Source organism: Stegostoma tigrinum, chromosome 4 (genome assembly GCF_030684315.1).
Source record: "Stegostoma tigrinum isolate sSteTig4 chromosome 4, sSteTig4.hap1, whole genome shotgun sequence".
Taxonomy (NCBI): domain Eukaryota; kingdom Metazoa; phylum Chordata; class Chondrichthyes; order Orectolobiformes; family Stegostomatidae; genus Stegostoma; species Stegostoma tigrinum.
The window spans coordinates 59,206,121-59,218,874 of record NC_081357.1 but is presented as its reverse complement, the minus strand read 5'-3'; the positions used below and the strand labels follow the sequence as shown (position 1 = coordinate 59,218,874).

At 41.4% G+C, this 12,754-nt stretch overlaps 1 protein-coding gene across 5 annotated transcripts in view; it reads right to left on the bottom strand.

Annotated features, from left to right (window-relative positions):
* Positions 1-9,509, bottom strand: part of LOC125452666 (histone deacetylase 2) — a 133,277-nt gene extending 123,768 nt beyond the window's left edge. For all 5 annotated transcript variants that reach the window (XR_009445686.1, XR_007247578.2, XM_048531331.2 and 2 more), the window contains exon 1: positions 9,405-9,509. Coding sequence is in view for 3 of the 5 variants with exons in the window: in XM_048531331.2 (XP_048387288.1) it covers positions 9,405-9,456 (52 nt within the window). In the remaining 2 variants the exon portion in view is untranslated. The remainder of the gene's footprint in view (positions 1-9,404) is intronic.
* Between the last annotated feature and the right edge of the window lie 3,245 nt (positions 9,510-12,754).

Here is a 12,754-nt window from a genome sequence, read left to right as displayed (position 1 = left end):
GGAAAGCAAAGGAAAAAAACAACAGTTTCGTGAACAATACTCTGCTTGGGTGAAAAACAAAAAATATACTGATCAATATAAAATGGTAATACAGCTTATCAACGTGCCCTAGTGTTCCATTTTATGATGTTCGTAAGTAAATAAACTCCTTGAACATTATTCTGGAAGTACCCCATATCATCAATTTTCAATTTGAGGTAGCACTTCAGGTAAAGATGCACACTTATGGGAATGGACTTAATTATCGTAAATCCACCCGATGTATCTTCCTAATCTTTCATAAACTGATTTTCAGCATTGTCACAAAAAACAAACAGCAATGCCTTAACTTTTATGCTCAATGTCTGATTGTTCAATGTTTTTCGCATGATAAACTGAATACGTTAACAATTTGAAAGGAAGAACTTTGACTTATGAGGTGACTAAATTAATAGGAACAGAGAAACAGGAGAAGACCATTCAGTCCGCTGAGCCTGTTCCCTCCATTTAATACCAGCATTGACAGGTCAAACACTTCAATGTCTTTTATGCACCCCATCCCCAAGCCCTGTATGCCACCGATAATGAGAAATATATCAATCTCTACTTTAAACAGACTCACACCCTGAGCTTCCACAGGAGAGAATTCCAAAGGTTCACAAACCTTTACAATTTCTCCTCATCTTCAACCTTCATGGTATTCTCCTTATTTTTAAACTGTGGTCCTCCCCGATTTTAAGACTCCCCAGGCCGGGGAAGCAGTATACCTGCATCTACCCTGTCCGTCCCTTTATGCATTTTGATCACCTCTCATTCTCAATACAGGCCCCAAAGTGGCCAATCTCTCTTCAAAGGACAATTTTGCCATCCCAGGAACAATTCAAAACAGCCATCTAACAAAATCAGAGTTTGGAAGAACAAACTACTATTTTATAATGGTTCATCATAACTTCCTTTTTCTCGTTCTTTGTCACTATTTCTGAAGCCTAGGATAATAATTGCCTTTTTAACCACTTTCTCAACTTGCCCTGTCACCTTCAATAATTTTTTAACATATGCCGTAGGTCTCTAGCCAGCGATACTCAAATCATGTGCATATTTACAAATGCTCATGAAAACTAACATGAACCCAGATGCCAGCGAAACCAAAACAACAAAGTAGTCTTTGGTACATCATACAGTGTACCTATTGTTTATTTTATGTAAATATTGACACCCTGACTTTTAGCCCAAAAATATTTTATTATGACATAAAATTTCTGCTAACTTTGGAATGGGGGTTGGTGAAAACAGTCTAGCAATTCTTTTTCAAATTGCTATTTTTTTCCCCAAATAAACATCAGAAAACACAGGTAGGTAGTCTCACTTAGCAGTGCCCAGTAGATTCAGGACCATGGTCAGCAACTAGTGTCAATGTCATTATCTGCAAGGTCCAAAGACATTATCGATCTCAGCCTATCAAAACTATTACTCATGTAAAATTCAACATCCTTCTCTTTGCCTAAAAATTTGTTATTGAAACTTGGTTTTTACCTGAATATGTACAGTAAATATGAGAATCTGAGTTTCTCAAATACTTCATAAAAACTTTATTTTATGCAGTCATTTCGGTTGTGCCAAACTCTGCATATTCCATGGTCTCAGAAGATTCAATGAATCCTCCTTCCCTCCCCGCTATAATGAAATTAGCTCCTGAACCCTCAACTCCACACATTCCCGTCCTCACTTACTCATGTCCTCCATCCCACGGAGTACACTACATACTCACATTCAAGCTCTCTTGAGTTACTAGTTACTCATGCCACCTAATCCGTTCAGTGTCCTTTCACTCAGATTGCCCCTTTCCACTAATTTTGCAGGAACAAAGGCACAGAAATGGCCTTTCAGCCCCTCGAGCATGCTATACCATTCAATGATATCATGACTGATCTATGGCCTAACTCCACATACCTGCCTTTGGCCCATATCTATTAACATCTCTGCTTAACAACAACTGATCAATATTAGATTTAAAACTTAACAACTGATCCAGCATCCACTACCATTTGTGGAAGAGAGTTCCAAAAATTTACCACACATTATGTGTAGAAGTTCTTCCTTACATTGCTCCTGAAAGGTCTGGCCCGAATTCTCAGACAATGTTCCCTAGCTCTAGAATCTACAAACAGTGAAATTAGTTAATTTTTATCTATTCTTGATAGAGGTGTACAAAATGATCAGAGGTATTGATAGAATGGACAGCCAGAGACTTTTCCTCGGGTGCAGGTCGCTATTACGAAGGGGCATAGCTTTAAAGTGGGTGCAAGTAGATATAGAGGAGGCATCAGAGGTGGATTCTTTACACAGAGAGTGGTAGGGGCGTGGAATGCATTGCCAGAACAGATAGTGGAGTCGGCCTCATTAGGGGCATTTAAGCGGCTATTAGATAGGCATGTGGATGATCATATAAGGTAGGATGGAGGTTAGATAGACGTTAGGTTTAGGGTAAAAGTTCGGCACAACATCATGGGCCGAAGGGCCTGTACTGTGCTGTACTGTTCTCTGCTCTATCCTGTGTCATCCTGTTAATATCTCAAACACTTCAAACAGAGCATTCCTTAACTTCCTAAATTATAAAGAAAACAGGCCTAATTATATATAATCTCTCCTAATAGCTTAGCCCCTGAAGTCCAGGGATCATTCTTGTAAACCTTTGTTGTAGTCCCATCAAGATCAACTTATCTTTCCTAAGCTGTGGTGCCCAGATCTGTTCTCAACACTCCAATTGGGTTCTAGCCAGGATTTTGTATGTCTGCTCATTAACTTTTCCAAACTTGTACTCCATTCTCCAGATATCAAAACCAGCGTTCCATTAGCTTTCTTGATTCTTTTTTGCACTTGTTTGTGCCACTTTAAAGATCTCTGCATCTGAAAACCAGAGCAATCATACAGCAGAGATAATGTCCTTGCCCCCTGAATCAGAGGCAAATCCTATCTGCTTAAGAGGTGTGTATTAGCATCCCAGAACAGATTGATTAAAAACTATCTGCAACTAAATCTCCAAGTGTCTTTGGGAAACCAATGTAGTTGAGTTCATACTATCTAGACAATAGCCTGATCTATCCTTTCTCAGTCCAAACGGATAACCTCATACTTGTTTACACTGTAGTCAATCTACCACAGTTTTGCCCCTTCACACAGTCTATTCTTGTGTAATTTTATGCTTTCAACTACAATGTCTACGATACGCCTATTCCCTCTCAACCCAGCATCATTCATTTAACCCTTCCCACTTACTTATCCTCTGCCCCTTCTTTATCTTGCCCTCATGGCTGCAGGACAACTGGAATGAATTGCAGCAATAATGATAAAGAGTTAAAGGGTGATATTTTACACATTTATTCCAATTCAAAACCTTTATAAGACATTGATTCACACTGAAGAGAAGCAGCTACTAGAGGTCAACCCCAAGACTGAGATCCGAAGCCACAGGACGCGGCCCTGCTTACCCATCACCACTCATCAGCCCCATTCCACACAGTCAGATTTATGAATTAAAGTCAATAGTCTCAGTCCCACTCTTTAATGTTGGATCCCAGCATACAAGCCTCAGCCCAATCCCTCCATCATCAGCTCCACTGACTTCAGATCCTAATCTTCAGATCCCAGTACTCAGTATCACTTCCCCAATGCTAGCTCCAACCGTTATCCTGGATTCCAGTCTCAGGGCTTTGACTCTGTATATGGTGGGATATAGCACTAAAAGAAATTTATGATCTGTAAGGTAAAGCAGGTGAGAAATTGTGGGGGGGGGGGGGGGATAAACTGGATTATGGGGTTTAAAGCATGAGATGTGCAGCGTATCAACACCACACGTCATGAGTTTAATTTGGAATGAGAACAAATGTGCAATGATATCAATCTTCAGAACTTATTAAAATATGAAAATGGAAACAGTAAAGGGGAAATCAAAGAGGGAACGTTAAAATCTAACTTCAGTTAAATGTTCTGGAACCAATGAGCTTTGTATTATATTCTCTACCTTCCTTATCATTCAAACATCATTGATACTCATCAGGTAAATTCTTCAAGCATGAACCCGAGAAGGAAAGAGCAGAGGAAAATATGACTCCCAATGACAGAATATGAGAATAGCATGCAAGTTACATAAAAGGGGGACACAAAACTCTTTTACTGCCACGCAAAGACAGTAAACAAATAGTCAGAGTAGGGGAGGGGAAGGAGGAGGGGGAGGGGAAATGAAGGGGTGAAACCTATTTGAAACAAATTGGGTGATCTATGTTGTTATCTTAAATTAAAGGTGCAGAGCAAGACTATTAAACTTAATACATATTTTGTGTCCATGTTTACTGGGGGAGACACTGCCAATATATGGACTGAAATAGAGATACTGGAGGTAATTAATGAGCTGAATATTGATAGGTCGCTTTTACTGGAAATGATAACCATACTTAAAAGAGATTAGTCACCGAGTGCAGATGACTTTCATCCCAGGTCTTGAGAAGAAGTAGGAAACAAGGTAGCAGAAGAGCATGCCCACTATCTTGCAACCTGCTCCATCGACAAGAACAATGTCAGAGGACTAAAATGTGGCAAGTGTGACATGTTTATTCAAGAAAGATCGCAAGGTCATCCCTTGCAATTACAGGCCAATTATTTAACACTAGTGGTGGTTAAGGTTTCAAAACAGTAACAAGGGGAAAAAAAAATCAACAGGCACAGAGGAGGTTTTTAATAATTAGGAAAAGCCAGCAGGGATTTGAGAGATCCACAGCACCTGACAGATCTACTTGATTTACTTTAGATGAAATAACAAAGAAAGTTAATGAACGGAATGCAATGTAAGTTGCCTATATGGATATTTAAAAATTATATGGAAAAGTAGTACATTAAAAATTAAAGGTTTACAAAACCGAGGCTAGTGCAATAGCGGTCAATGTCAGTCTTGATAAACAAAGAAAGAGCTATAGACAGAAATCAATGAAACCTGTAAAACTGATTATTTTTCACACTGGATTTGATCGATGAGGTTGTTTTCCAAGATTTAGCATTAGTACCTCTGTTTCTATTCATATTTGTAAAAAAAAATTGGATATTGGAACAAAATAAAATTTGAGGTGTATGAGATACTAAAGAAGATTGACAAAATGGAGGTGGAAGGGATAGCTCCTCTGATGAAGAAATCGAGAATGATAGGTAATAGTTTTAGGATAACTGGGTAGCAAAATTAAAACAGAAATGAGGAGAAATTATTTCTATCAAAGGATTGTGAATCTGCTGAATTCATTAGCCAAGAGTGTGGTGGATGTTAGGAGATTAAGTTAATTTAAGTAGAAGATAAACAGATTTTTAATTAGTGATGAGTTGAAGAGTTGTGGAGAGTGGGCGAGAAAATGGAGTGGAGCTGAGAGCAGACCAGCCATGATCCTATCAAATAGGAGGTCAGGCTTGAAGGATTGGATTCTGAAATAAATAGGGAGAGAGGGGGAGGCGGACCGAAGATGGATAGAGGAGAAGATAGGTGGAGAGGAGAGTATGGGTGGGGAGGGAGGAAGGGGATAGGTCAGCCGGGGAGGACTGACAGTTCAAGGGGGCAGGATGAGGTTAGTAGGTAGGAAATTGAGGTGTAGCTTGAGATGGGAGGAAGAACAGGTAAGGGAGGCGGGGACAAGCTGGGATGGTTTTGGGATGCTGTGGGGGGGAGGGGAGATTTTGAAGCTGGTGAAATCTACATTGATACAATTGGGCTGCAGGGTTCCCAAGCAGAATATGAGTTGCTGTTCCTGCAACCTACGGGTGGCATCGTTGTGGCACTGCAGGAAGCGCAGGATGGACATGTCGTCTACAGAATGGGAGGGGTAGATGAAATGGTTCATGACTGGGAGGTGCAGTTGTTTATTGCGAACCAAGCGTAGGTGTTCTGCAAAGCGGTCCCCAAGCCTCTGCTTGGTTTCCCCAATTTAGAGGAAGCCACACCGGGTACAGCGGATGCAGTATACCACATTGGCAGATGTGCAGGTGAACATCTGCTTGATGTGGAAAGTCATCTTGAGGCCTGGGATGGGGGTGAGGGAGGAGGTGTGGGCGCAGGTGTAGCACTTCCTGCGGTTGCAGGAGAAAGAGTCGGGTGTGGTGGGGTTGGAGCGGAGTATGGACCGTACAAGGCAGTCGCGGAGAGAGTGGTCACTCTGGAAGGCAGACAAGAGTGGGGATGGAAAAATGTCTTTCGTGGTGGGGTCAGATTGTAGATGGCGGAAGCGTCGGAGGATGATGCGTTGGATCTGGAGGCTGGTGCGGTGGTACGTGAGGACTAGGGGGATTCTCTTTTGGCGGTTATTGCGGGGGCGAGGTGTGTGAGGGGTGAGTTGCAGGAAATGCGGGAGACATGGTCGAGGGCGTTCTCGACCACTAGAGGGGAGAAGTTGCAGTCCTTGAAGAACAAGGATATCCGGGATGTACCGGAATGGAATCCCTCATCCTGGGAGCAGATGCGGTGGAGGCGAAGGAATTGGGAATGGGGAATGGAATTTTTGCAAGAAGGTGGGTGGGAGGAGGTGTATTCCAGGTAGCTGTGGGAGTCAGTGGGCTTGAAATGGACATTGGTTTGTAGGTGGTTGCCTGAGATGGAGACAGACAGGTCCAGGAAGGTGAGGGATGTGTTGGAGATGGTCCAGGTGAACTTGAGGTTGGGGTGGAAAGTCCATCTACAATCCAACCGCACGACGAAAGACATTTTTCCAACCCTACCCTTGTTTGCCTTCCGGAGAGACCACACTCTCTCCGCGAGTCCCTTGTGACTCCACACTCGCCTCCAACACCACCACACCCAGCACTTTCCCCTGCAACCGCAGAAAGTGGTACCCTTGCACCCACATCTCCTCCCTCACCCCCATCCCAGGCCCCAAGATGACTTTCCACATCAATCAGATGTTCACCTGCACATCCGCCAATGTGGTATACTGCATCCACTGTACCCGATGTGGCTTCCTCTGCATTGGGGAAACCAAGAGGAGGCTTGGGGACCACTTTGCAGAACACCTACGCTCGGTTCGCAATAATCAACTGCACCTCTCAGTCGCAAACCATTTCAACTCCTCCTCCCATTCCTTAAACGACATGTCCATCCTGGGCCTCCTGCAGTGCCATAATGATGCCACCCGTTGGTTGCAGGAACAGCAACTCATATTCCGCTTGGGAACTCTGCAGCTCAATGGTCACCATGTGGATTTCACCAGCTTCAAAATCTCCCCTCCCCCCACTGCATCGCAAAACCAGCATAACTCGTCCCCGCCTCCCTAACCTGTTCTTCCCCTCACCTATCCCTTCCTCCCATCTCAAGCCGCACCTCCATTTCCTACCGAATAACCTTATCCCGCCCCTTTGACCTGTGAGTCCTCCCCGGACAGACCCATCCCCTCCCTACCTCCCCACATATACTCTCCTCATTATCTTTGAAGGATTGTATTGCATGCTCCTACTCTTATTTCATATGTTTAAAGGGGTTGGAAAAGTCAAAATAAGAGAAAGTAAGAAAATAACAGGAAGGGTCACCAGACCCAAAACGTTAACGCTGTTTTTTCCTTCACAGATGCTGCCAGACCGGCTGAGCTTATCCGTCAACTTTGTTTTTGTTCCTGATTCACAGCATTCGCAGTTCTTTCGGTTTTTATAAAATTAATAATATGGTGCTGAAGTGTGTTAAGATATCAGAGGAACCTCAGATTCATGTTCATAAATCTTCAAAAATAGCCCAAAATATTCAGAGTAGCCAGTAAAGCATTTGGGATCTTAGGCTTCAGATATAGAGGTATTGAATACAAAAGGAAATTATACTGAAATTTAAAGCTCTGGTTATGAGTAGTGTACTGTAACCAATTTTCATCAGCAGACTTAAGGGAGAATGCATGGGAATGGAGCATATTTAACAGAATGATCACAAGAATAAGAAATTTCAATTTAGATTTAGGTTGGAGAGACTGGAATTATTCTCCTTAAAAGGTGATTCAGGCAGTTTTATGGAAGTGTAAAGCTTTTTGGTATGTTTAGATAAGGCAGACAACATAAAGTTATTTCCATTAGGTATTCCATTGATTGGGGACACAGATTTAAGATTTTAGACAAGAAATATAGGAGGCATGTGAATTTTTTTTCTATGTACAGCAAACGCTCAGGACACAGGACTCACTACCACATGATGGACAGCAGTTGAAGTGGAAATGTATGATTTCAAAAGTTGTCAAGATTTGACAGAAATGAACTAAACACTATAGGGATAAAGTAGTAAAATGAAATTAGCTGTGTTGTTCCAGAGGAAGTTGACATAGACTTCAAAAGCTTCTGTGCAGCTATACTCCAGGGTTCAAAATAAACACAAACAAAATGTGAAAATATCCAAGAAAGGCAATATTTGATCGTAAGTGGTGTCAAAATCTATGTATACATGGAATATTTGCTGATAAAATTAGTAAACGTTGTTCTGATTAAGTGCTTGAAACAGGAATTGAATAGATATCCACTAGCCTGAAAGTTGCAAAATGGACAGATGATCAAATCCTCCGAGGCACAACCATCACTTTGCCTACAGCAATATTTGGAGAAAGATTCTTTTATAAAAGATTATAAACTAAAATCAATAAATCTTGTGGAGTTTTTCTCTGGGGAGAATAGGCAAACTGGAGGGGTTATGGACCAAATGCTGGCAAATGGGACTAGGTCAGACTGGGCTGACTGGTTGGTTGGTGCAGACAAGTTGGACTGAAGGGTCTGTTTCTGTCCTCTATGACTCGGTAACAAGAATCTTTCCTCCAAGAGGTAAAAATGAATTGGAAAACCTATTACAGACATGATCACATTTTGCAGTCCGCAGATGCAATTTGTTTCTTGAGTGCAATTTACCTGCAACTGGCCACTCCAATACACAATATCAAGGAACTTCAAGGTAAAATTGCATTCCCCCTAACTAAACTCCCACTCATCATTTGTACTAGTTATGGTGAAAAAAAGGAGCTAAATGCCAAAACCACTCACAAAATGACCACCCCAACCCAAGTGAACGAATTGTATTTTTTTCAAATTTCCACTTTTTCGTTAATTTCTAGGATGTGGATGTAGCTGGTAAAGCCAGCAACAGTCATCTCTCTCTCTCTAATGGCTTGAAAACGCGGTGATCAGCCACTTAAACCACGGCAATCTTTGGGGAGCAGGTTCACTGAAAGTGTTGTACAGGTTACAGCTGGAGGACAGTATGTAGTTCTGGCCACCACACTACAGGAAGGATGTGACTGCCCACTGGAAGGGGGTGCAAAGGACATTCACCAGGATGTTACCCATTTCTCACACTCTCTCTTTCGCCCCGTTTCACTCACTCACATACTTTCTCTTTCCCCACCACCGCCATCCCTCACCCGCAATATCCATTCTCTTACCATCATAATAATAACAAACTTTCTTCTTGCCTCCTCCTTGAGCCAGCGCCATGACAGCAACAGCGTGATGGAGCGGAGCGGAGACCACAGCAGAGCCAGTGAAGAGGGGAGCTTCACATTGGTGTTTCAGCTGATTGAGATATCACCGTCCTCTTTCAACACCGGTACAGGCCACAAGAAATTCATATTATTAAATTTGAACAACAGTCCTGTATCTTCCCAGTGGTTAAGGACGTTCAGTTAATGTACTTGTTTAAGTTGCATCAGCCCCTCCTGTTCCTCAATGGTACCGTCCCTCCACGCCCCCTCCTCCGGACGCGCCCTTGGACAAATCGCGGGGACGTGTGGTCCGATGGGAGTGTTGCCGCTGTCCTTGATGGATCAGGCAAACATGCTAATGTCTCCAAAAGCAAGATAATAGTAGCTTTCATTTTTAAAAAAAGATATCCCTGGTTAACGAGGCGAGAAAATATAAATGAGTAGTAGTGATACATTAGAAGTTGCATCCGTGGAATAACCTGGCTTCTTAACTTCACTCATTTCAGTTGTTTTGCTCAAATGTAGAAAATTATTTATATCAAGGTATTCTCATTATCGTACTTAAAAGTCCCAGCTTATTTCTGCTGTCTGAAATAAGCTACATGCCCCCATGATTCACCATCTGAAATTAAAACATTGTCGTTGGCAATTCTCAGCAGATGTAATCGCATCTGTGAATAGGGAAATTGAATTGTGTATGTTTTAGGTTTTGATCTCTCATCAAAACAAAATGCCTACGATTCACCCACGATTATTGATATTCACATTCCAAGATCTACTGTCAACACCATTCTGCTCTTTACTAATTGCTGGTGTAACATGAGCTCCTTAAATTATCTGCTTCCCTTTGCACTTTTAGTGCAGCCCTGTATTTTCTGTCGGATCTAAACATTACATTGTGATTAAATCTGTTGACAAGAATGACAATATTAATGTTTTGCAAACTAACTTCTCCCAAGCAGCAGTTAAAATGACAATTCGCTGACGTAAGTTCTCCCACCCCTGCTCCATAATTCCAAATTGAATAAGTTTTTTGCATGAAGTGCAATTTTCATTTGGTCATTACCCATTTTGCTTTTAATTTTTTTGGCGTGTGTGCATGATGAAATTCTAGTTTTTTTTAGTTGATCATGAGATGGCGCTGTTTAGTGGTCAAGTAATTATTTATTTTCTATCTCTACTTGCCCTTGAGAAAGTAGTGGTGAGCTGGTTTGGTGAACTGCTGTAGTCCCTGAAGTGTAGAAAAACCCATACTGCTGTTTGGGATGGTGTTCCTGAATTTTAACCCAACAAACCACGGAGCGCTGCCAAAGTTTGTGATTTCAAACAAAAAACCTGCTAGACTATAACTTGGGTTAGTACGAACTGCAGATGCTGGAGAATCTGAGATAACACGGTGTGAAGCTGGATGAACACAGCACGTCAAACTTTCCTGCTCCTCTGATGCTGCTTGGCCTGCTGTGTTCGTCCAGCTTCACACCCGTGTTATCTCAGACCATAACCTGGTATTGTATGGTTTCTAATATAGTTTCAAATCAAAGATTGAGTCTCTGTAATCATTGGTGTTGAGAAACAGGTTAGAACTTTATTTTGATACTTTTGTTAATGCCTTTTAACCATGTTGAATACATTAATATATAGGCATATTTTTATTTGTTTATGTCTTCTGTGAAATAAACAAATAGTCCATTTTTAAAGAACATCTGCATCTTTGTGTCATATGTATATCACAGATTAACCACCATGCTAACCAATACCAAAAGCCCTTTTAGAGAGGGCTTCAAACTAATTAAAGAAAGTGATGTTTGGGGAGGGTAAAGGTAGGGTTACAAGCAAGACAGTATGGCAGCATTACAGGATAACTATTTGGATAATGATACCATGAGTGGGACAGGAAGGGACAGAGTCAACAGATGTAGAAAACCAGCAGTAAGTAGGGTTGGAGTGGGGCAGAATGGTTAAAAAGATAATGGCATTTGAAACTGCATAATATTCGGAACAAAATAAATTAATTAACTGCACAAACACATAACCTGGTTGTATATGATCTTATAACCATTGACATAGTTACAGGGAGATCACAGCTAGAAACTAAATATTCAGGAGTACGTGACTTTTCGAAAGGACAGTGAAGAAAGAAATGGTGATGGAGAAAGCACTGTAGTAATAGAAGGGCTAAGTCTGATAGCTAGGAATGATCTTCAAAGAGATGTAAAATTATTTATTATAGATGAGATATAAAACAGGCAAAAATGCACTAGTAGGAATGGTCTGTTGGTCCTCCACCAGTTGTTATATGATGGGATGGAGAATAAATCAAACGATAATGAGAGCATGTAAAAAGTTCGTGGGAGATTGTAACCTTCATGAAGATTGGAAATAGTCAGACTGGCAGATGTAGTCAAGAGGAAGATTTCATAGTGCACATATGAGAAAGTTTCTCAGAACAATATGTTGTGGATCCAACCAGGGACTAGGGTATTTGCATGATGTGTAATAAGGCAGAATTAATAAATGATGTCAGAGTAAATGATCCTCCAGGAAACAATAACCATAACATGGAGAAATTTAACATTCAGTTTGAGAAAGAGAAATTTGAGGTGGAAACAACCGTGGTAAACTTAAATAAGGGTAGTTACAAAGGAATGAGGACTAACATGTTAGCTAAAGTGGAAGAGTAAAGGAGTTTAGCAGAAATTCAAGAATATCGTAAATGCTTCACCACAAATATGTATCCCAGTGAGAAAGAAAGATTGCAGGAAAGAGATAAGCCAAACATGGTTGATCAGAGAATTTAAGAATAGACTTCAAAGAATCCCTACAGTGTTGGAACAAGTGATTCAGTCCAACAAGTCCACACTGCCCCTCTGAAGAGCATCCCGCTCAGACCCATTCCCCACCACTGTATTTCCCATGTCAAACCCACCCAACCTAAACATCCCAATTTAGCATAGCCAATCCATCTACCTTGCACATCTTTGTACTGTGGGCTGAAACCGGAGCACCCGGAGGAAATCAACACAGAAGTGGGAAGAATGTGCAAATTCCACACAGACAGTTTGCCCGAGTGTGGAGTCAAACCTGGGCACGGTGAAGCAGCAGTGTTAACCACTGAGCAACTGTGCCACCCTTATTTTTTTTTCTTATTTTTAAAAGCTTGCTCTGTGTAACAGGTTCTTTCAATTTACCTGCTGTAGCCACAGCACTGTTTGCATTAACCTGTACTGTACCCATTCCAGGACAAAGACCTGAATGCAATTTCTTCAGATGTCATCTAACCAGAGCTTTACATAAAATAATACTTTCCTCTT